The 24263-nt window shown below is 39.4% G+C and overlaps 3 protein-coding genes across 5 annotated transcripts in view; 2 read left to right on the top strand and 1 right to left on the bottom strand.

Annotated features, from left to right (window-relative positions):
* lsp1a (lymphocyte specific protein 1 a) overlaps positions 1-6605 on the top strand; it is a 46022-nt gene extending 39417 nt beyond the window's left edge. Inside the window, exons 12-13 of the mRNA XM_055222440.1 lie at positions 1427-1529; positions 5900-6605. Coding sequence (XP_055078415.1) covers positions 1427-1529; positions 5900-5907 — 111 coding nt within the window. The 3' untranslated portion in view covers positions 5908-6605. The remainder of the gene's footprint in view (positions 1-1426; positions 1530-5899) is intronic.
* prr33 (proline rich 33) lies at positions 1657-10310 on the bottom strand. Its single transcript, XM_055222439.1, has 3 exons — positions 10157-10310; positions 9766-9815; positions 1657-5398 (listed from the first exon to the last, which is right to left on the bottom strand). Exon 3 carries the CDS (start codon positions 5381-5383, stop codon positions 2501-2503), a length of 2883 nt encoding a protein of 960 aa, XP_055078414.1. The 5' UTR covers positions 5384-5398; positions 9766-9815; positions 10157-10310; the 3' UTR covers positions 1657-2500.
* Positions 10311-13659: 3349 nt separating this feature from the next.
* tnnt3a (troponin T type 3a (skeletal, fast)) lies at positions 13660-23478 on the top strand. Of its 3 annotated transcripts, XM_033968047.2 has the most exons (14): positions 13660-13782; positions 15593-15633; positions 15726-15739; positions 16741-16911; positions 18099-18116; positions 18784-18802; positions 18908-18953; positions 19043-19159; positions 19789-19866; positions 19949-20062; positions 20567-20679; positions 20753-20843; positions 21625-21665; positions 23167-23478. In XM_033968047.2, exons 2-14 carry the CDS (start codon positions 15614-15616, stop codon positions 23201-23203), a joined length of 879 nt encoding a protein of 292 aa, XP_033823938.1. In that variant the 5' UTR covers positions 13660-13782; positions 15593-15613; the 3' UTR covers positions 23204-23478. The 3 variants fall into 3 exon arrangements, with proteins under 3 accessions (XP_033823938.1, XP_055078598.1, XP_033823941.1); XM_055222623.1 differs by lacking the exon at positions 18099-18116 and having other exon boundaries at positions 13661-13782; XM_033968050.2 differs by lacking the exons at positions 16741-16911; positions 18099-18116 and having other exon boundaries at positions 13662-13782.
* The last annotated feature ends 785 nt before the right edge of the window (positions 23479-24263 follow it).

Raw genomic sequence — 24263 nt, 5'->3', positions numbered from 1 at the left:
CAGTTCCTATAAATCAACATGCTAAATATCAATGCCAACACGATTGTTTAAACCAGGGGTCACCAACCTTTTTTAACCTGAGAGCTACTTTATGGGCACTGAGTCATGCGTAGGGCTACCAGTTTGAGACGCTCTTCTGAAATAACACATTTTCTCAGTTTGCCTTTAGTTATACATTATTAATAATGATAAATGATAATCATCTATGTGAACACACTGATCATGTTGGAAGACACTGATCACATTAATGTTTTCTCAAAATAATTATCAACAATGAGCAAGGAGGGAAACAGATATCAGTATTCAGCATTTTAACTTTGCTAATCTTAGTAATTGTTAAATTTCCAGATGACACTTACATCACTACATCTCATAGGAAAAGTGTCCCATTTTCACTATCCATTGACAAACCTTTTTAACAAAACATAAATAATATACATTGCACCATGTTTCATAAAGTTATCAATTATGTAATGTTAAAGAAAAACAAGCTTACATATTTTTAACTAAATCTCGGTTGCGTTGTTTGACTTTTTCACGGGTGTCATGAAAAAAGCCTGTTGTTTACCCAAAGCTGCGTTTAGCTCTGGGCTTGTTCTGCCCATAGTGTGCGTCCCCGTGGGGAGTGTGCGTCCCCGTGGGTAGTTAGTGTGGAGTTTTATGAGAGGTAGTGAAGTGTCCCTCCAAATTGTGCCGCTTTGCCGTCACCACAATCGCTCCGCAGATGAGATACGCGCAGGTTTCTTTTAGTCTTAAATCGTTGTGAAAGTGATCTCTTTATTTTCTACCATGTTTTGGAGTAAGAAACTGCATTCAGCGCATCCTCACAGCGCTCGCGAGCGGAGCACTGGTTTTGTCACGCGCACAATACTGACCTTTGAAGTGAGTAGGTCAAAGTTCACCTTAACTTATCTAAACTTCACGTATAATGAACATATGTTTAAGATATTGTCAATTTTTAAATCTATATAAACGCAAGGGTGATAAAAAAAAAATAAATAGCAACAGAATAAGATTAAATTTTAGATGCAGCTCATTAGTGAGTTGTGCTTTTTTAGAACCGGTCTGCGGGCGACTCGTGGGGCTTGGGGGCGACATGGCGCCCGCGGGCATAGGGATGGTGACCCCTGGTTTAAACTATTGAGTCAAACACATAATTTAAAGCAAGTTCGTACTTTTATACTATCCATTCCTATCAACCGATCCATGTATTAAGCTCTATAGGAAAATATATCCTCTCTATATCATCACAGTTATAGCTATTGCTCTTTCCATTTAATATTTCCACTTAAATATACTGATGTTATATAAAACCTATTCTTAATATACTGTTTATTACTTGTTTAGTTACTAATTTTCATGTGTACAACAGCTTGTGCTTTTTATGTACTTTACACCCAAGTTAATTCCTATTGATTGATTTCAGGGCTCCACATCTGGTAAAAAATACAAGTTTGTTGTCACTGGTCACGGCAAATATGAGAAGATTCCTGTGGATGATGATGAGACCGAAGGACCCTTTGCTGATGGTAAGAGCAATTTCATGAGCTCATATGACTAGATCAAATTACACTACAATACGTATGGCTTCTAAGGATTGCGTTATACTTTTTAATCATAATGATTTAGGTGAGTATAAATAAATTGTCAACATGGGCAACTTTTCTCCAAATTTATTTTGAAACAGTGACTCTTCCAGAGACAGACAAATAGCAACACAAAAATGGTCTGATGATGACATTTTGCACAAACTAAAAATACTTCTTTGCGCCTACCTACTTCCCCCACCATTTCTAATAACATTCTTAACAAGCACCAAGTCAATGCAAATCTTCTCTAAACCTTACTGTTTATATACGGACAGTATTAATATAAAAAAATATTGCACCATTAAATCTATACTTGGGTACAGATGAATCTTAATGTTGTACCTGTATAGGCAAGTAGCACCAATATGAAAAATTAAAATAAATGCGAGAGATAGCTGTGTGCGTGAATGTTAGAGGCAGAACAAATAAGCAACCCAAAACGATGTTAGTTCATTAAATAATAGTCTAATGTTGTTTTGCGATGCTTTGACCTATATGTGTTGTGACATTACAGTTTGGCCCTTTTGCTTAAATATTTGCACTTACTTATTTTGATGCTTCCAAAATATTCCCACTTTCTTCCCACACAATAACAAGTGCCTCAATGAAAAAACATAAAAATGTATGAAATGGTTATAAACAAGGAACAAATGAGAAGCTCTGAGTATATTTTAAACAAAACTGTTTAATCCAAAGTGACGTCTGAATGACTGCAAGACACATACAACTCTCTGTCTACAAACATGAAAAATCTACCACACAACCAATCACACAATGTAGGTAAAAATGAAGGCCGAGTCCTCACAACACTTAACATAGACCAAGACTGTGGACCTGTACAACAACAACAACAACTGTATTTTCTGAAGCTTTACATAAATAGCATTTCCTTTACACTTCGAACATTTAGCTTAAGAAGCAGCGAACCCCCTTGCTGTTCGGTTAAAGTCTTTTGGTTCCTCGTCTTTCCCTTTCCGTCCGATCAGCCCCATTTCAAACACAGTGGAAATTTTCGTCACTGGCCTGGATGCCGCCTCTCTGAGCTTTTTAGCATCAAAGCGGGGGCTAAAAAGAAGTACGGGGAGCCGGTGTGCGAACGAAGGGATTTCAACAGGCTCGTCCTTTTTCTCCTGCTTTTTCTCCTCTTCGCTTTTGTTCATCTCGATCTGTGCCATGATGTTCTCCTTGGTGGAAAACATCTGGAAGAGGACAGCATCCCACATCTTGGTTGCTTTGGGGCTGTCCCTGTCTGAAGCTTGGCTCTCGCTTGCTGGTTTATCCTCAACTTTCTCCTCAGCTTTCTCCTCAACCACTTTGGGCTGGGTAGTATTGTCTGAAACAGTGGACTCTTTTTGGACGCCCATTTCTGGAAACTTGGGCTCCTCCTGCTCCACCACCATGTGCTTCTTTAGCCTGGACCAACCACTCATTTTGGATTTCAGGCCTTTTGGCTTTTGCATAGCTTTAAGAAGAGGCTCAGCTTGCAAGGCCCCATCCTCTTCCTTCTTCTCTGTTTGAGCAGCAGGGGTGGATTCTTCTTTCTTCTCACTTATTTTTGATTCTGCTGTTGCCATTTTGAAAGGCACAGCGGTTGGCTTTGTCTCTTCAGATTTAGTTTCACTTTTAACTCGAGGTTTTGTTTCCTCTTTTTGTTCAACCTTAGCTGTTGTGTCTACAGCTTTCTTCTCTGCTGGTGGAGCCCTTCCGAACAATTTCCTAACAGCTTTTAGTCCATCTTCGTCATCCTTTTTAGATGGCTTGACTTCAGGACTGACTTTAGTAACTTCTTCAGATTTTACAACTTTTTCACTAGGTTTCTCCTGTTCTTTTTGAGGCGCAACTTTTGTTTCTTGAATTACGGACACCTTTTCTACAATATGGCTAGACACTTTCTCCTGCATAGTTGTGGTTGCAATTGTCTCGGATGCTTGAGTCACCACAATTGTAGGTACAGATGGAATCGTCTTAGGTTTATCCAATTCTTTTATGACTTCTTTTGGTTTTGACACCTCTACAATTGCCTCCTCCTTTACAGAAACCTTTTCAGTAGTAGTTGTAGCTACTACTTTATCCTCTATTTTAGTTTCTTCTTGAGTTGTCAAAGATGTTGTGATACCAAACGCAGGAGAGTAGGTTTTAATACCTCCGTAGGCTGCATATTCAGCAGGCGTTAGTCCACGGTAGGAAGACTTGTGAGATTTATGGGCTACCTGTGTTGGAGTTTTAGGTCTCTGAAAGCCTACAGGAGATACCCCACTCACGGAAGTCCCATATGTGGGTGTTTTTGGTCTTTTGAATCCCGGGGCAGAACTCAACAGCCGGGATGCTTCATATGTAGGGGTCTTAGGTCTTTGAATGCTTTGAGAGGGCAAAGACGGCAATGGCTCAGTTGAAAGCGTGTCGGCAACAGGAGTAGTAGATTTCACTCTAGAAATATCTGACTCAGATTTTGACTTTACAATATTATCTTGGGCTGGTTTTACTTCTGGTAGCTCCGTGTGATGAACGTCCCCATTCGGTATAACTTCTGAAGATGTCACTGAGATATCGCTTATAGTGGACTTAGGGGTTCTGGATCGTTCTTGTTCTACTGTAATTGGCGACACTGCAAAGAGTAGGGGATTGGGTCTTGAGATTTCAAAAACTGGAGTTGTTGGGCGGTAAGCTGGTGTCCTGGGACGTCCCAATGATAGCCGTGATGAGTGGTAGTCATATGTTGTTTTGACTGTTATTTCAGTGGTGGAAGTGGTGCGTTTTGGTTCAGAGGTTGGAGTGACTTGCTTGATTTCTGCTGTCGGTGTTGCCCTTTTCACTTCACTAGCTGGAGTCTGAACTTGAGATTCTTGGGTAGTTGCAACCACTCCTGTCATTGTAGGGGTCCTTCTTTGTTGGTCTGAACCCAACAAGTCAGTTGTTGGCGTAATCCTCGCTCTTATCTCGGACGATGGTGTTGAATCTCTTTTGATTTCAGTTGCAGATTGTGTCACAGTCCCCCCAATAGAGGTTAGACCGGTTGTATCATACACAGGCGGGGTCCTTGATGTCTCATAGTAGGATGTACTTGCTGTGTAATTCCTAATTTGAGGGACATCGAACAATGGCTTAGGTGATCTTGAATGTTCATTTGCTTTGAAAGTCGGACGAGGGCTTTTCGACTTGACAATGGGGGTGAGCACAGTGAGAGGTCGTGTCTCTGCCAGACCGGTTGGGTAAAAGCCAGGACTTGGTGCCCTTGGTGTTGTGGGAAGCGTGATGAAGGCTGGTTTTTGCACGTCCACAGCTGTTGGTTCAAGAGCAAAGGAAGAGGGTAGTGTTATTTTGGGCACTGGTTGTTGTGGGGCGTGCGGTGTAGCAGGTGTGACAGTGGGGTATGAAGGAGAAGTGCCAATGGGTTGAGTGTACGTAGGTGGCACCACAGTTTGGGGGGACAACCCACGTCCATACGCTGCACGCTGTGGATAGGGTGATGCCACATGTTGGTATGGCTTGACCGGTTTTACTGAGAATCTTGGCGGGTGGTGGCTGTAGAAACTGTAAGGGGTCTCGGGGGTTCTGGGCGGGGTGGAGGAGTGGTCGCTACGTTCCAAATCAGGGCTAGCTTCGTTCACAGGGGAGAGGCTTGAACGGAAGGGCGCAGTGGATTGAGAGGTCTGAGCAGTGGCTTTCTTCTTGGCAGTGCGCTTGAGGAGCTTTTGCAGCCGGGCGTTGTCTTTGCCAGGCTTGGGCAGCAGGGGAGGGGGGTACTGGTGGGTAAACAGGCCCGAGTGGGGGACAGAGGTGTAAGCAAGAGCCATGAGCGCGTCTGCACCCTGCAGAAACAACACAAGGGAGAAAAATCTTTTAGTTGAATCAGAATCAGTTAGCAAAATTCACAAACTGCTTCGGCTTTATGGCACTGAATAAAACAATTAATAATAATACAAGGTATGATAAAATAACAATAAGGATTCCATTAAGTTAAGGTGAATAAAAATTGACTTTGACATACAAATACAAAATATACTGCTTCAGCAACATTTGAATGTAGAATATAGTGCCCCAAACAGCTTCCTTCTTACCTAGACAATGTTCTCTATAACTGATTCTAACATTTTCAACAAAATACTTAAATTTTTTCACAAATGCACTTTTTCATTGGATAGTAGTTACACTCTCAGACAACAATTTAGACCACAAAAAGTCAGACTATAAACACTATTATTTGTAGCCAGGGACGCAATATGTGTTATGAACAGCGAACTGAAGTGCATACACAGAAATTGCATTACAAATTGTGCAAAGTTATATTGAAGCTTTCCTTTTTCTTTCAGACCTATAGAACAACTGATGAGATGGAATTGAATCATGTACACCGCCTCCCAATAGACCAGCTGATTTCAACAACACCGAAATGGTCCCAAATATTTCATACAATACATCACAATGTTCAGTTTCTCAATCTTATGTATAAAACTAAAAAATTCAACAATTATGTATGGATTTCTTTTTTTGTGTATTTCCTAATGCTATGTACATATCTGATTGTGAGCTTTACTGTTACTGGTTGGTCCAGGTTGGTTTTCATAGAGTTTACATTTGCTATCATGTAGGCAATGCAAGATTAGAGTTTATTTTTCTTTATTACATACTATATTGGGTTATTTTCTGCACTTACGTTTTTGCTTCAAACAATCTGACTTTTTGACAATGAGGAATAAGAGTTTCTTTTAATCAATAAAAAAATGAAAAATAAATTTAAAAATGTTACAAGTGTTGTGTGTATACATTGTACTCTATTAAGATGTGATACCAAATTTTAAGACAATGGAATGATGTTACAACAATAGAATCTCTATTTTCAAATATGCTGTTACATTATTGAAATTATAAGGAATATGTTTTGTTGTCAGTGTTGGTGCCTTTAGCTTCATCTGTAAAGTGCTGCACACATTCCTAAATTTTTCTAAAATATTTTCTTAAATGCCATCTTGTGTGTTTGTAACCCCATTTGCATAAATAAATTAAACGTTTTCTGAGTCATGTTACATTTCTTGTAATGGTCAATATTAATGGGATTTTCCATGTTTTTATATAGACACACAGATGAGAGATACTGGTTGGGGGTCAAACACAGAGTAAACTTAATAAATGATCTACATGCAGACAGTAACTTTTATAAAATTTAATAGGGCTATGCCAATGCAGGTTCAGACCTTGCCCGGAAATGTCAGTGTAGAAGCTAAAGCTTCTGGGATTCAACTCTTCATTGTAAATTGGCTAAATCCACCTGTCACTCAACCTAGAGCATGTCAAATCTAACCAATAGGGACGTCATGTCTGTCAGAGATAAACGCACTGACTTGAACTATCTCTCCAGTCGGGCAGTAGGTCTTTAGTTTTTTTGTCGATTATTTGGTTGATGGTGTCTTAGATGGTATATTTAGATTATAAGGATTAATAGGGGACAACAGCAGAAAGGAGAAGATTAAAAATGTATTTATTTTTTTTTGGTATTTATATGTAAAAAGCCAGAGTCAACTCAAGTTTAATCTGTCTTTATATAAATAATTTTTTTCCTAGTACTTTTTTCTGGATAAATAGTTGCTCTTGCGTGGACTTCCGTGCAGTTGTAGTCTAGTGAGTTCAGTTTTGGTCAGATACATAGAGATCTGTAATCATTTTGAGAGCTTTTGCCACGCCCCCTTTTCAGTCAACGAATGGATTGGCAGGACATGCCATTTGTTGACTATGGCCCTACTCTCCAGAATTATTTTGATATCACTTTATCTATACCACTGGGCTAAATATCAAACACATTCTGGCTTATCACAAATCCAACTACATACATTTACAGTATTCACTTAAATTTTAGGCCAAAGACACTGGATACTAACATATTGATAACACTTATGTGGCTAGAATTTGATATTGACTCTGCAGACTTCAAAACTGAGCTAAACTCTTCCCTGATGATGTTACCACCTCACAGCTGATCCTCAGAGCTTTGACTAAGACTAATTATAGTTAGAAAGCAGAGACGAGGTCAGCCAATCACCTGCTGCCCTTATTTAAGACGCTCCAACACCTTCCTCCAAACAATAAATCAAGAAGGTGCAAAGTGGATCAAGTGGAACCACTGAATCAAAAACAAAATCTGTAGGCATCCTCTGGAGAGAGTGAAGTGACTGAGGCTAGCATTCTTTTATGACTAGCATTTTCACTCCACAACAACGCAAGGTGTTTAGTTACTTTTAAGAAATTATAACTATGTCTTTTATAATCTATTTCTTAAATTAATTGCAAGAATATATTGGTTAGGTTAGGATTTAAAGGGAGTCATCTGGTTTCTGAAATCACTTGGTTCTGGTAAGACTAATGCCTCTCTGTGAAAAAGGTGCCCAGTGTGCTCCCCATATTTCAAACAATTGCGTGAAAAAAAAAAAAAGCTGTTTCAAATGTAGCACTACTAGTTAGAGTATACGCATTTGTTCAATAAAATAAAAAAGCAACTTAAGCTATGTACAATATGTAGAGATTAGTACTAATTTAGAATACTCCAAAACATACTTCTACTATGAACTGAAAGGTAAACATGTTTTGGGTAGCAGCAAAATCTCTTTCTATAATTACCCTACTTAATTTGATTTGTTCTACTTTGGCAAGTTTGCTAAGAAGTATTGCTTACATCTTAGCCTGGTTCACAGTATCTACACTCAGACTAAAACAGATCTAAACTCAGACTTTTCTGCATCTAAGCAATACTTAGATTATTGAATTAGACAATGAATGAACTATAAAAGGTATACAGCTACTTCTAACATCTAGGCACATGTACCACAGGTACATGTGCTTCCATGAATATACAAAATAAGAAATAATTATTCATAAAAGCATATTGGTATTTGAGTCAAGTCCCTCTCATGTCTCACGCCACATAACGCACACATATGGGCTATATTCTGCTGAAGGGTGAAAGTGAATGCAGAGCAGCTGACCCCGTGACATCACAACCCTCTGACACTGGATAGGCCCCAGAAAAAACATTATCACTGAGGATCAACATATAAATAACATGAACGCGCATCGACTTAGGAGCTCAAAGCCTGCTATTATTGTTAAAGAGACAATCTAATGCACCGTTTGTACATGGTAGCTCAAGGGATAAGGGGGGGTCACGCAGAGGCTCCACCATTTAAATTCAAAGTTGAAATATATTGTGAATTTGGGATTTGTACAAGTTGTCTGCATCTGATTCAGATACCCTTCCTGATGAAAGGATTTATCCGGGCTTGGGAATGGCATAAATGGTACTCTTGTTTGTGACCTTTGACTGTAAACTTTTGAATGACCAAAAATGTGAAAGAAATGTTATATTCATGTAACAATAAAAATACACACACAAATAAAATAAAAATAAAATAAATGTCACATTTTGATATTCACAATCATAATGGTTTCCCCCCTGTAGTTTTTCAGTTAAAGGTGCACTATGTAACTTTTGTGGTGGAGGTCTGCTACCTGCTTGTTTCCATGGAGATGCTATTGCTTTGCCTGGTATTTACACAGTATGGTGTTAAAATGATCTATCAGCCATTTGTTTAATTGCAGACTGTTTAAAATTACTTTGAGAAAATTACTTTGAGAAATATATGTTCCTTGTGAGTGAGCCTGCTTCTCCACAGATCTGACCTGTAGCTTGGGTTGATCACAGGGAGATTAATGAGTTTAAGCCGTGCTGTGGAACATTCCAGCCAAAGCAATAACATATCAATGGAGACAAGCAGAAAAGTTACATAGTGCAGTATTCAGTTCAAATGGGCAGGTCTTTGGACTGCAAATGATTGGTCCCAGACATAATGCAGCCTGCTTTAGCCAACTGTTGAATGTTATCAGTTTTCTAAGTGTGTCATCCCACTGAAATGTAGGCCAGATCTGGTTGTGTTTTAAATGTACTCTGAACCACTGCTGCTGTCTGACACTCGAGAAGCTGCTCCCCCATTTAAGGCCGTGGTAGGCTCGGTATTTAGAGCGTCTTTGGGATGCAGGTTCAAAAGAGGAAAGGGTAAGAATAGCTGGTGTAATAAAGCTGGACGAGCCTCTCAATGTACAATGGACAAGTTGACGAATCCAGCCCCAAAAACCCGTTTAGCATTAATGAAGGTATCACATGACAAATAGTGATGTGGCATGTACTCACCAGGTAAAAACTTGTGTTATGGATGTTTGAGGCAGCCCAGGCAGGTACCCCTTTAAAAAGAATAAACAATGTAGATTAGTATTAAATTTCATACAATATTATAACATACAAACATATAGATGGTTGATCATTGTTAGTGAAGCTATATGTTGTTAGCATAGTGAAATAGTTGGCTAACATCCTCAGCTAAACTAATTATGAGTCAAAGCTACACACATAGATGCTAGTCACTGATTCATATTAAGTGCTCAATACAACCAAAACAATGTCTGTCCTATCAATGCCTTGGTAGTGGTCTCCTTGCAATGTCACCACTAGCCAGCCCTTAGAACAACAACGAAGTCTAGAAAACTGTATTTTAACCGAAAGAGAGTCATTTTGGTGGACTTACCTGTGCGTTTTCTGCGTAGGGGGTGGCCGGCCGGCTGCTGCCTGCTTGTCCCAGCCCAAAGTGTTAGAACGGCAGGTTCATGTTGAGCCCAACTAGACCCCCCTTCACACGAATGCAAGGAACAGACGCCATGGCAGTCCAAAAATAAACCCTGAGTCCTGGGGCAGCAGAGAGAGGCGACGCTCGCAGGACAGGCCACAGAAACTTGGGTTACAGCAGCTCAACGGAGTAAAAGCTCCATGGGCCAACCAGGGCAATGCAAGGACGGGCTAAGACTGAGGAGGGGTGAGGGCCGTGCTGTCCAGTAACTCTCATATCTTAATACTGTAAAATGACCATCACTCGGGGAAATGTTTGTTGACAATCATAAGGTTTCAAAATAATTCAGTAATGTTCTAAACTTTCCTAGGTGCCTTTAAAAGCAGCCTTATTTGCTTGCTTGAGTAAGGAGGAGTGAACTCTGCGAAGACCTTTGACCCATTGGAAATCACATATGACTCACTTTTAAAAATCTCTTCATTGGCTCTGTATGTCTTTTTTCCTTGTGTTGACCTTTAAAGCCTTAATGGCCTGGCTCCTTATACAGTTTAATTAAGTCATACACTTCTGTCTACAGCCTGAAATCATCTGGTCAAAGCTTACTACGGTTCCTCGCACTTACGTCAAAACTGGAAGAGACAAATAAAAAGCAGCTTAACACTTTCTTTTTGAGTTGAATGGTTAGGGTCACAGACTATAGGCTACTGTCTTGCCCAAGGACAAATCAACATTATGCACTGGTAGGAGTGGGAATAGAGCTACCTGCTCCACCAGGGTTAGTCTGTCATTGTCTGTCAACTGAGCGAATAACAGGAGGAATAAAATACATTTTGTCATTACTTTAAATTTTAACCATTGTACATTGTATGCCATTGATTAAATCCACACTGTTTGAAATGATCACACTGTATTTTTCAGACCAAGAAGGTAATAGTGTGACTATTATTTAGCAACCCCATGTCAACTACATTGTTGCTATGATGCAAGTAATATCTTATAAAAGTGGGTGTTTTTGTTGCTTTTTTACACTGTCCTGTTGTTGTCGTGGCCACTGTGTTTGGAGCGGGCTTTGTGTTGTGTGAAGGACTGGTAGTCAGTCATTTTAGCAGGATTATAGCCACATCACTACACGGCATGTGCATTCACCTAAAACAGTGGTTTCCAACCAGGGATGAGTGACCAAAAGGTTTGTTTTTTGGCTTAGGTTTATTTATGTGCACATAACTAGAACACAAACACAAGTTCAGACATAAAGAGAAGAAAAGGCTGCTTAAACAGACCATGGTAAGTGGAACATGAGGTTGCTCTTGGCAGAGCAGAGGTGTGTAAATGACCCAGTGTCCAGAACCTGGTTAAAAATGTTTGAAAGGTTAAAGGTTAATATTCTGTAATGGAACAGGGGGTGGAAAATAACTTTTGGTTTGCAAAATATTGGCTATAATATCAAAGGCATTCATGTTTTTAGAGGCCTGTAACAAATGACCTCAAACTACAGACTGATATCAACACGTTCAACAGAAAAATGTGGTTGAAGTCAGGTCAGTTCACATAATGTTTGAAATACACCTTTCCTCCTTCTACTTTTGTATGGAACTTGTGCTACAACGCTTGCATCTGGTTTAACCCCATGTGACTGCTATATCTATACTACAGAAAATATAATCATGTGAAGATAAACAAGCAAGGAGCTCCAGAGGCGACACAGACGCTTCAAGAGTGCCATTTTCTTTTAAAGGTTGCTTGGTAGCCTGCAGACTCCTCCCACTATGTACTAGCCTATCAGAAATACTGTACAGCAGTTTTTCATTTTGATTGGACAAAACATGCTGGATACAAAGAAATAAATTCTATCTTGGTTGTGTATGCTTATCTATTTGAGCAAAAGAAAGACAGATATAATAGGGAAATTATGGAAATTAAAGCAATATTATCTATTCTTTATTTTTATTTATGTTATTTATATTCATTTATCATATTGCATTTTTTTCTTTTACATAAATAACTTAGCTATAAATATGAACAGATCTATGCAAAGTTCCATGGCTCACAGATGCTGTAAAGTTATTGATTACATTAGGTATGGATTAGTTATTTCCTTATCTTACTTTATGACTAAACAATCCAATTTGTTAGATGATATTTAATTCATTTGGACCTTTTTGTTGTCCCCTTGAAATCCCAGCTGTTCAGTGGTTACTGCGGCGACAGGTCAGCTCACTGTTTAACAACATCCTGAAGTGAAGGGCCATGGCATGGGACTATTTGTGGCTCTGGACTGGAAATATCTGACACCTCGGCTCCATCAGACTAACTCGCTGTAAGGCTGCAGCTTTAAACCTGTCATTGTATCGCCCTCTAGAGGACAAACACAGACCCTTCAGTGAAGTTGGAAAAAAAAGCAGCCCAGAGCCTCCCCTATATTAATGAGGAGTAGAGGTGAGCTATATAATGCTTGCTACAACTTATTTGGATTGACAGCAGAGCATAGGAGTCAACTCAGGCTAATCCTAAAGGCACAGAACATTTTGTCTTTTCTTTACGGGCACTAATGTTGTATTTCAACAGCTACCACCACTAATGGAGAAAGATACTGTCAGTTGTTAGTTGAGTTAATAAACAAAAAAGAAGGAAGATTAAAGATTTAAAGATGTACTAAGTAACTTTTCTGGTGGGGATTTTGTCTCCATGGAGATGTTATTTCTTAACCTGGAATGTCTAACAGCATGGCATTTGAAGTATCTATTTTGCATTTATTCAATCAGTTATTTTTGGTGCTAAAAATGCCTAGAAAACAAACATGTATTGTCACAGGAAACAGGGTCACCTCTCCACAGATCTGACCTCTAGCTTGGATTCATTCACTCCTGTTTGTGTCCCTGGAGATAGACAGGTTTAACACCATACAATGGAACAGTGGAGCAGTCAAAGCCATAGCAACAATCAGGTAGCATATCATCCACCAAGTTACATATTGCACCTTTACAAATGAATCTGGCACAAAAATATGTAGATTTTGATACTTTTTTGCTTTTTTCAAACAAACAAATAAATACAAAATAATGAAATATATGTAAACCTATTGATGTATATTGATATGAAATAACTAGGAAACCAGCAGGACTTTGCTTTGCTTCGACTATTCCATACAAGATGTTTATGTCTATAACAGCACCTGCTTTTCTCCAAGACGCCCAAGTCTCCTCTCACTCTTTGGAGAAATGTGCTTGCCTAATGCAGCACCCCCAGAATAGCAGCCCTATGGGGGTGTATGGGGGTGTGCGGAGAGGAAGAGGACGGGGGGGGGGGGGCATCTTAGCTATCCCCTTCTCCAAACTTGAGACAGCACCCACCTTAACACTCGCCTCCTTGCATCTCCTTTTTTGAGTGCCAGCAAAAAATGGTGGTACGTGGTCGGTGGGAGGGGTGGCTGACCCAAGACAGTGCCCCTCGGTTTCCCCTTCGTCCAATGGCGTCGTGGAGGGTATCGAGTGTCACTATAACAGAAGGACATAATCAGCGCGGTAAGTTTGCAGAACCTTACAGCCTGTCTCGGCCAACGGGAGCTCACTTCTTTCAGCTTTTCTGAGGTAAGGAAAGACAGACAAAGCAGGTTAGTTAGTGTGGTAGGTTTTGAGTAGAAAAAAATCTATTGGAATTCAAGTGCTTTTGGCCCCCCTTGAAGTTGTGTCCTGAAAGCTGCATATGTTAAAATCACTGTCATGGTTAAGAACAAGCTGCTAAGGTCAAGGTTGATGTGACAAATTTGACTTTTTTGAAATGAAATGTTCAAAGTTGTATTATTTGCATAGTAGGCATAGTACTCTAGTCTTCCAGTTATGCAGATTAAGCCATTTAAATAACAAGCACCTAGGATTTCAACAGCTGCAATCCTAGGGCACTGTGTTGTTGTGTCTCTGCTCGCTCTGGTCGGGATCCAGCGGTCCATACCTGTGGGATTTACAACTGGCTTATGGCCTTTGAAGTGGCTTTCCACTTGAGAAGACAGAAGATGACACTAATAAGTTATGCAATTGGCCAGTGAGCAGTAGACGCGCCTGTTAAGTTATTGTTGACGATGGCTTACATTGGAGACAGAGGGGCATTGCATAGAGTTTAGACATTGTTAAAATACATTGTTCAGTGGGTGTGGCAGGTGTGTACAGCAAAATGGATCAACAAATTATCATCTTGAAAAGAAGCCAAGAATCTTAACAAGGCTACTGAATATTTACCTTAGTTGGCAAATTGCACAGTGGTTAGAAACTTCACTACCTAACTACCTACTTGAGACTTACACCCTCTTAAACTTCTCCTACCCAATTTGAGTTTATTTTAACTCACAGTCAGCTGGGAGGTATGCAAAAATGATTGAAGGACCCATGTGAGGGTGACAAGACCAGATAAGGGCATGGAGGTGGAATTATGGGTAGTGGTCCAAAGGCGAAGGGGAACCCAATCTTTGAACATGAAGTCGCTGAAACCGGAGACGAGACCTCCACAGCTGCCCATTGGAAATAGTTTTGATGTCCCGCGCTAATGCCGTTAATGGCCGCTTAAGCTAGCATCTAATCGCTGACAGATCTGATTATGGATAAACCCAGGTCATGTACGTTTATCATTGAAGAGTCAGTCCATTGTTAAGAGAGGTGACAGGAATACATAACAAATACTCAAACTGCAGTTATTAAATATATAATTGTAAGTATTTTTCGATAAAAAAGTTACTTCTACTTTACTTCACTGCCAAGTAGCTGAAGTCTGTCAATTAGTCTGGGTAGGTGGGCATCATATAGGCTAACAATATTTGCAAATTTTAACTCTAATTTTGTTTTTTCGTTGTTGTTTTTTTGCTGCATTTACTGCAACATTTACTTTTTAACTTACATTTTTATATGTTTATGTATGACCACATTATGGGCTATATATAAACTGCTTTAGGGCCTTTTAGACCTTTAGCTTGACCTTTTTAAAAACATTTTTAGCTTTTGGTTGCCACACCATTACTCTTGCCTTCCTCTCAGACTCTGGCATATGTCTAAGTTTGGCTACTCTTCTCACTTATCATTGCTGTAGCAGTTTCATGTCCTGGGCTCAAATTCCCCCATCCTTTAAATTATTAATTGTAAACAATCTGGAGATTATATTAGACTATTATTTGAATGTTTATGAGTTTGAAATAAATGGTTTTATAAACTTGGATTTATTTGGGGATTTTTAATGAGGTGAAGGGATGTGGGAGATATGTCAAGGCCAGTGGGGTGGGGTATGGTCAGGGTGGGGTCGGTTGCAGATATTTAAGACATTTGAAACATAATCCCAGGCTAAAAATACACATATGGCTGCTTACTTTCTTCTTGCAGGGAGACTTTAAGTTCTTCTCCTCTCTCTTCTCTCCAGGTTGGAAAGTCCACTGTCACCATGTCTGACACAGAAGAAGTGTAAGTCAAATTATTATAATCATTATTACCACAGAGTTACAGAAGGATACGTGAACTTGTGAATTGATTTTTCCTTTCATTGTGTCTTACAGTGATCAGGTGGAGGGTATGTACCCCTTTCTTTGTGACACAAATGCAAACAACATTCTGTAATACTTAGTAAAACCACGAGGTCCATGCTAATCTCCAGTGATGTTACTTTTAATGTGTATATCTAGTTTTCTGCCCTTTACATAATGACTGTGTATGAACAGGGTACAGTCGTATTTTTGCAGGTTTGGCTTGACTCCTCAGATTCCTCTGTGCAAACAATGTTTCTCTAAAAGCAAATCTGCACATACTGAATGTTACTATGCTGCTGTCGCATGGCTGCAGGTTCTATCATTGACAATAAGACAATGCTATATTTACAACAGTCATTGAAAAGTACGGGTGAAAATACAGCAGTGTCTAGTTTTCAATGATACCTGCAGCTCTGCATGACCATCTGCAATCTGCAGTCCCCTAGAGCCCAGTGTAAGACCTTTAATGGTGGAAATGCTCCCATTTACACATTAAACAGTGTCTTAAACTCTGGGGACTGTGCTGTGTATGCTTAGCATGGATCCCAGTGTACCCAGGTTTTGCTGTTAAATGTCAAAACTGGGTACAAATGGGATTTTGTTGGTAATGCTCCTTTCCTTCTTTTCTCGGATGGACGTGAAGAATACGATGGTAAGACACGGCCTGCAGACTCCTCATGTTATTCACACTAATGCAGTCACAGTTCAACGTGTGTACTTCTTACCCCAAAACAACTTTTGTGGCATGTCTCTTCACTAACGCCAACACGACTGAAAGACAGCTGAGAATATAGTGTATATCAGTAAGATATAAGACGTTTATACTGGTCTCTCCGGAAAACCATCACCTCATGATCCTGACACTTGTGAAATAACTGCTTGCTCTTTACATGCTCTAGCGCCGCCTGGTGGCAGTCCCCCAGACTGCTGCAGTCTCCATAATGTCTGACACCTGTCCTGTTGCTCTGTCCCTATGGCTCTGTCCCCACGGTCCCCCATGTTAACGCTCTGACGCCTCTCCTCCCCGTGCTTGCTGCATGTTTAGCTGTAGAAGAGGAAGTAGTAGAGGAAGTAGAAGTGGCCCCTGAGGCGGCCCCTGAGGCCGAGGCAGAGCCAGAACCAGAACCAGAGCCAGAGCCAGAGCCAGAGCCTGAACCAGAGGTAGAACCCGAGCCAGAGCCAGAACCAGAGCCCGAGCCTGAGCCCGAGCCTGAAGGTATGTGGCACCAAGGGGAGGGGTATTCTATCATCCTTAAACCCACAGACAGGTGCGCTCCACCGGCTACAGCCAGACAGACCTGCTCCAGACGCACATGTTTACATGTCTGCTAATGCTAATGCTAATGCTACCTTACCTTCACCTCTGACATAAAAGAGAGTTCATATCAACAACTAAAGCTATCAGTCTACAGTGACAGCATGACTAATCACAAGGCCAAAGCTGTAAAACTAAACTTTAAATACAATAGTTATAATCGTCTGGCTTATAATTTAAACTTTGTTGGTGTATGTGTAAAAGTGAGACAGGCCCCTTTTGCCTATATGAGAACCATATCAAACTATAATGTTGGACATCATTTGAAGCATTTAAATGCTAAATATGCTAATAGTTGGCTTAACTAGTTAGCATACAGTGTGGCTGCTTGGTGTCTTTGCACATTGTATGGCAGTGCGTTGCAAAGTAAAAAAATAGATAAATTCACTAATATGCTACTGTGTTATTACGCCTATGCTTAAAAAATAAATCATGCCACATCTGTATGCTAATAGTTTACTGAGGCAAAGTACACACTGGTACAAATGTACTTAAAAAGGCAGTCCACAGTTAAATTCCCAATGTTGGCCTCCTTCAGTGTCTGATGCTAACTATATCTGTGAACATGTACTGGCTGTTTATGGAGTACATGTCAGCTGACCTCCTCTGGTTTGGCTTTGTTTAGATTTATTACAGCAGACAGACCTGCCCTAGCATGGCATTAGATCAGTCAGACTAAGATGTGTTAAACTATATATTTTTTACCTTTGCCATAGGCTGCCATGTTCCTGGGGTTGGCCTCTGAATCTATTGCATTCACATGCTGTCTGGGTGAAATTTGTTATGGTGTAAATCATCCTATAGCATGTGGAAACAACCATTTTGGTCACTTTGCTGTAGACCTTTACTATATTTAGTATCTCAAATAGTTGCGAGTTATAACACATGAAGTTTATACATATTTATGTATAGGCTTATGTCTTGACATTTAAATGTAAACCTCCCAATGATTAGCAAATGATTAGTTTGCTAATGCTGAACCTGGCAACTATCTGAGTAGCGTATTCATGTGACTGTACAGCTGCGTGTCAGCCTGTGTGCCTGCTAACTCTGTATTCTGCTCTGTTCTCGATGCTTGCTGCATGCAGAAGCCCTTGAAGAGGAAGGTATGTTGATCTCTAATGAGACTCTGATTTTGGGGGGACCATAGTGTTCTGGTCTTCGTCTGTACTGTACTGGGCTGGAGAACGCCTGCTGTTCACAAAATGTCTGTCCAAATTTTATCTGTTTGTCCAACTCTAGGAGCGCAATTGGAGAATTTAAATCATTGCTAAAAATACAACTTACCATTATCTTTGAGTAAAGGAAAAGGGTGAAAGAATATTGACGCTAACATGTGCTTCACTGCAGCGACCCCACCGCTAAACTCTGCCACATGCTATGCCCGCATGGCATGAACTGCAGGAATCTGGTTCTTCCGAGAAACAATACACTATATGTCCTTGTCTTGCTTGTTTTAAATGATTTTGGGGTCAAGCCAACAAAACCATTAAGCAACGCAATGGACAGGGAGAAATCTAAACTATAGCTTACCAGGACTCCAGACCATAACTTCACTCACAGCAAGATGATTTATCCTTATCCTGTTAAAACTCCTCTTTTTTAATATCTTTTTTGACCATTTTCTAGTTGATCTTTTTCTAACCATAACTTTAAAAAACATGTTTTGTTATGTAACTTTATTAAAGTATAATTACTGACAAAAATGCAATAATCTTCAGTGTTTCTAACCCCAAAACATGTACTTGTCCCTTCTTCATGTTTAACTTGCAGAGGAGAAGCCAAAGTTCAAGTGAGTCCCATTTATATTGGTCACAAAGATATAAATACCTTTCTTATTAATACTAAGTCAAACATATTTTGTACAACTAAACTCAGAACTGTTCCTATTTCTTAGGCCTAGCGCTCCCAAAATCCCCGATGGTGAGAAAGTGGACTTTGATGTAAGTATATTGAATATTTCATAACTGAAGTCTATTATTTTGAGTCATTCTTGCTGCATATGACATGTTTTCTTGATTTGGTGGTACAGGACATCCAGAAGAAACGTCAGAACAAGGATCTGATTGAGCTGCAGGCCCTGATCGACCAGCACTTTGAATGCAGGAAGAAGGAGGAGGAGGAGCTCATTGCCCTGAAGGAGAGAATTGTGAGTTTACAGATCCTAACAAATACATAATGTTTAACTAAATGAGAATAGACAAGTAAGGGAATCTCAGACAATACAATTTTGGATTGTAATGGGTTTAATTTTCTACATTGGCATTTACTTTTTTTAAGCACACAAGTCATGCATACAGTCATGGTAATTAATGGCATTCATTCACACACAGTACATTTACAGTAAAACAGATAATATGAATAATCAGATACTAAATCATCTGCCCTGATGATGACCTGACCCTTTGGTGCGTGTTTATATTCACAAAAGGATTAACAAAAACACCTGGTGACATGTGCCAGTAACTGTTGTATTTGGAAGAAAAAGTAGATAGATTTTAAATAACTTTCATTTTAAATAACTTTTTTTTGCATAATTCTCCTAGTCAAAACCTCCACAGTTGTGAACAATCAGAGAAAGCAGATTACTCACGCCTGATGTAATAATTCACTACCCATTAGACCACAGAAGGCCAGTTGACAGCCAGTTTTATAAGGTGCAGCACAATCTCAGTTGCATCAAAAATAGAATGTCAAATACTAGATGTATATAATTTCTTTCATATATGAAGATTGTGTGACATTGTGTGACAATCTGTTTGTATTGCTGTGTTGCAGGAGAAGCGTCGTGCTGAGAGGGCTGAGCAGCAGAGGGTCCGTGCTGAGAAGGAGAAGGAGCGCCAGGCCAGACGTGAGGTCTGTGATAACAAATTTAACACACAAAAAACCCCACGCGCATAATAGTGACTCAAACTGTTATTCCACTTGTGATCACCAGGAGGAGAGGCGGGTCAGAGAGGAGGCTGACGCCAAGAAGAAGGCAGATGAAGAGGCCAAGAAGAAGTCCGCTCTGTCCAACATGGGCTCTAACTACAGCAGCCATCTGCAGAGAGTGAGCACTGCATGAATACACGAGTGATGGGCTAGCACTCTTGTTAACAGCACAGTAATTGCATGGGAGTAGGGTGAAAATAGCATGGTAAGTAAAAGTATAGTTATGGTATAAGGTTCTGTAATTATTCACATCTTAATCATTATCCAGATTATGTCATTTCAAATAGTCAATGATAAGACTGGATAGGTCCACTGCCAGTCCTCTCTCCTTAAAAGCTTGTGGCTCAGAGTCCAGTAATGGAGGAACAAATTTCACTTTTTGTGTTAAATATCAATGATTAAAAGATTATAATATTCACAACCATTTTATTAGTTTTAGAAAAAGTAAGAAAAACTCAAATTTGGTATTGGTATGTTAAGTACAAACTTTTGTTGGAAGCATGTTGAAATGAACAAGCATGCAATAAATGATGGGGTAGCTATACAATACAAAATCTTCAAATTAAACATATTGCGATTTTCATTTTCATTGCGTTAACTAAACTTAACCCTCTCCAAACAGGCTGACCAGAAGAGAGGAGGCAAGAAAGAGACTGAGAGAGAGAAGAAGAAGAAGATCCTGGCCGCCAGACGCAAGGCCCTCAACATTGACCACCTGAATGAGGACAAACTGAAGTATGAACCCAATATATTTATGATAGATCTTTATATTTGCTCTCTAATGCACTTACTGTTGTGCGTGAAACAGGGACAAGATCAATGAGCTGCATGACTGGATGCGTCAGCTGGAGTCTGAGAAGTTCGACCACATGGAGAGACTGAAGAGGCAGAAATATGAGGTGAGGATGCCCAACCGTTTTCACAATATAATGAAAGTGATTGAAAGGTGCACCGTGTAATTTTCTGGTGGAGTGTCCGTCATCTGCTTGTTTCTTTAGAGATGTTAATGTTCTGGCTGGCTACCAGGTTAGATCTGTGGAGAGGTGAATCTAATAGTCTCTGTATTTAAAGGTGTTTTTGAGCAAGAAAAACATTTCTAATAGAATAAATACAAGATGGATAAGTTCAATACTATACTGTAAAGTAAAGCAATAACACCTCCATGGAGACAAGCATTTTACAGACCACCCACCAGAAAAGTTATAGCCAAAAGTAAAATTGTCTCCTTTTTGAACATGATCATTGGTGACTAGGTTCTAAACTAGTCATAACATTCTGACTAAATTATAGGTATATATATATTCCCATATATAAAGATGATGGAAATACTATCTTTTTTTAACGTGTTCTATTTTTTACTCCCAGTTTGCTGAAACAGAAAGGAGTTACTGCAATTGTGGTAAAATTACATTATAAACTAACTTACCAATTATTAGTAGTAATCTGAATACTAAAATGTATTTTCATAAATGTCACCTAACATCTCATTTACATCTTTCATCTTTAACATAAACAATAAGGTCGTTGATACTAAATAAACTTTTCACCTACAGGTTTTGGACATTGCAGATTTTACTCGATTTTTTTCCTCTATAGCCCCTTGCAGATGGCTTCCTCTGATTGGCCCTGCATTGTTTACTAACTTATATTTCAATGGCGAATGTGCTCTTTGATTCCCAGGTTACAACCCTGCGTAAGAGAGTGGAGGAGCTCAGTAAATTGTAAGTAAAGCAGAGCAGTTTGTCCAGCCGCGGCTCGCTGCATGAGGCTAGCGCAGTTAGCACGGAGGAGCCCGTAACCCAGAGGACAACCAATGCACCACTGCAGCCCAGGTTTAGGGTTGGTTTACAAGTCAAATATTAACTATAAGATTAAGGCTCAAAAGTTTCATTTGTTATCGCACATAGTTAATCAATTGCATAACTTGCATTTCAGGCAAAAGGTTCCACATAGCACTTAAATATAGATAAATATTGCAATTGCAGTAAATATTTGTTATACATTCCACTTCAATTTTAAATGCCCTCATGAAACTGACATTTTTTTTTAAATACATTTGAAAAGGAGTGGTGTGTGTGTCTGGTTGTGCAGGTAAGTAAGCTATAGCTGGGGCTTCAAGCTAAAGCTGGATTTGTTTGTGAGTCTTGCTTTCCCACAATGCACTAGGAGACCCATGTGCAGTCCATGAAGAAAAAGGCGAGTTCCCACATCACAGAGGTAACATGCCAGTTGTTAAAATGGCTGCTGTGTCATTTTCAGGTGCTCACATACAGGAAGCGCATTGATGAGTGGCAGAAGCAGTAAGTACAGTGCGGTCCATGCTGCGTTTACTGACCACGAATAATCACTACATGTAACTTAAGCAATTTGAGTCACCCTAATTCATCTTACAAACAAAAACACTACTCAAAAAACTCGAGGAGAGTTCATGTACTAGAAGTGTACATTAAATTTCTAACTTTAAATTACTAGATTTCTATAACTATTGTACAAGTATTTAAAACACTACTGACCGCTTTCATGTGTAATTGACACTTGGAGCTTTAACTTAATCATGTTAAAAATGCATATCGCTCTACTTGTCATTGTCTTCTTTAACGACTAAAGCTCCAATGTGTCAATGCTCTGATCAAAATCTAATTGGATTTTCGAAACATCTTGTGTTTTAAGTAACATGTTATTGTGTCCTAGTAAAAATGATTTTCACCACTAAATATATTTTTATTTTACACTCACATTGACTGGATAAACTGTTATTTTGTGGCCATTTCAACTCATATCAGTAACATTATGGGCTATGTGGACTGGGTAATATGTTGGTCTATACTGGTAAGTCCTGCATGAGCTGAATTTGTGGGCCAAAGGTATTGCATTGCATGTTCAAATACTTTTTTTTAAGAAAGTATTTTACACCAGACTTGGCTTATAGTCCTTCCTTACTGAGTATTTAAAGTTGTAATTTACTGTGTAATGTTGCAGTGTTTGTCTTAGTTCCCCTCTGTATTTTGTGGTGTGGTGACAGATGATAGCGTAGGATTGTTCTCAAACAATTTCTTTGCATCTCAGTCATTGAATTACAGTCCATATGCACAAGTTGTTTTGTTTTTTTTATCAGTTATTCAAATTAGTCACCACAAGAACAATGTGGTCTTCAATGTGTCTTTTTCTACATGTATTTTTCTCACATTTGACATGCCTTTTTCTCATTTTTCCGTATTATAGTAGCAAGAAGGGAGCTGCTGCCCGTCGCAGAAAGTAAACAGGAAGTCCCCTCCTATCTTCAGAAACCAAACGCGATCAACTCAAACACACGCCTGACAAAGCACCGCATACAGTGGCAAAGGTCGAAGCCCCGAAGAAGCCTGTAGAGCTGAGGTTTACCCTGCAAACTCCAGTCCACTCCCAGCACACATGCGAACAGGAGCATTTAGCTGCTGATGTTGCTTATGTTGTTGTAGGGAATGTTATTGTCGCGCTTCCTCGCCTCGACTGTTTGGTTCTCAGTATTTTTGTAAATAAAGTGTGACTCTTCAAGCCATGTCTGTAGATCTGTTGTTATTCAGAAATCAATAAAGTTCAGTATTTTTAGACATGTAATTTTACAGTCATTTGTTCCACATGGTTTTTACTGACCACAAGAACGTCTCATTCACTTACCGGTATATAGAATGATGGTTATTGCATTAACCACTTAACTCAAGCACTGCTATCACTGTCACTAGTCCAGTTATTGTGGAAAATCCTTTTACATTATAAATCAAAGGGTTTAACAACATGAGTTAACACTTTTATTTCATTTTCATTTTATTTCCTGTATTTTGGTGGGTTTTGCATGAGGTTTCAAACCATTCAGCTAGCATTGAATATGAACACATTTTGTGTAATTTAATGGACACAATCTGCATCTCCAGTCATTAGGTCTGAGGGGTATTTTTACATGGTAAGTGGGGACCCTATAGGCAGGGTGGAAAGTAACTTATCACAAATACTCATGTCACTGTAACTGAGTAGGTTTTTGTGGTAATTCAGTTTTAAGTCTGTTCTTGTACTTGTGATCAAGTATAATTTTATCCATGTGGGAGTAATTTGTTACTTTTTCAGTCATACAACATACTGTACAAGTCTCAACTGTCCCAATCCACAGTTGCCTCTGCTCCTTTCTTTTCAATAGGATTGAGATCGGGGCTTTGTGATAGCCGCTCCACAACATTGACTTTGTTATCTTTAAGCTACTTTGTAACCAGTTTGGCAGTATGCTTTGTCTCATTGTCTATTTAGAAGACCCATTTGAGCCCAAGCTTTAACTTCCTGGCTGATGT

The sequence above is a fragment of the Periophthalmus magnuspinnatus genome, chromosome 6 (assembly GCF_009829125.3).
Source record: "Periophthalmus magnuspinnatus isolate fPerMag1 chromosome 6, fPerMag1.2.pri, whole genome shotgun sequence".
Classification (NCBI taxonomy): Eukaryota; Metazoa; Chordata; class Actinopteri; order Gobiiformes; family Gobiidae; genus Periophthalmus; species Periophthalmus magnuspinnatus.
Note: the sequence above shows the minus strand (reverse complement) of the source record. Positions and strands in the feature narration are given on the sequence as shown.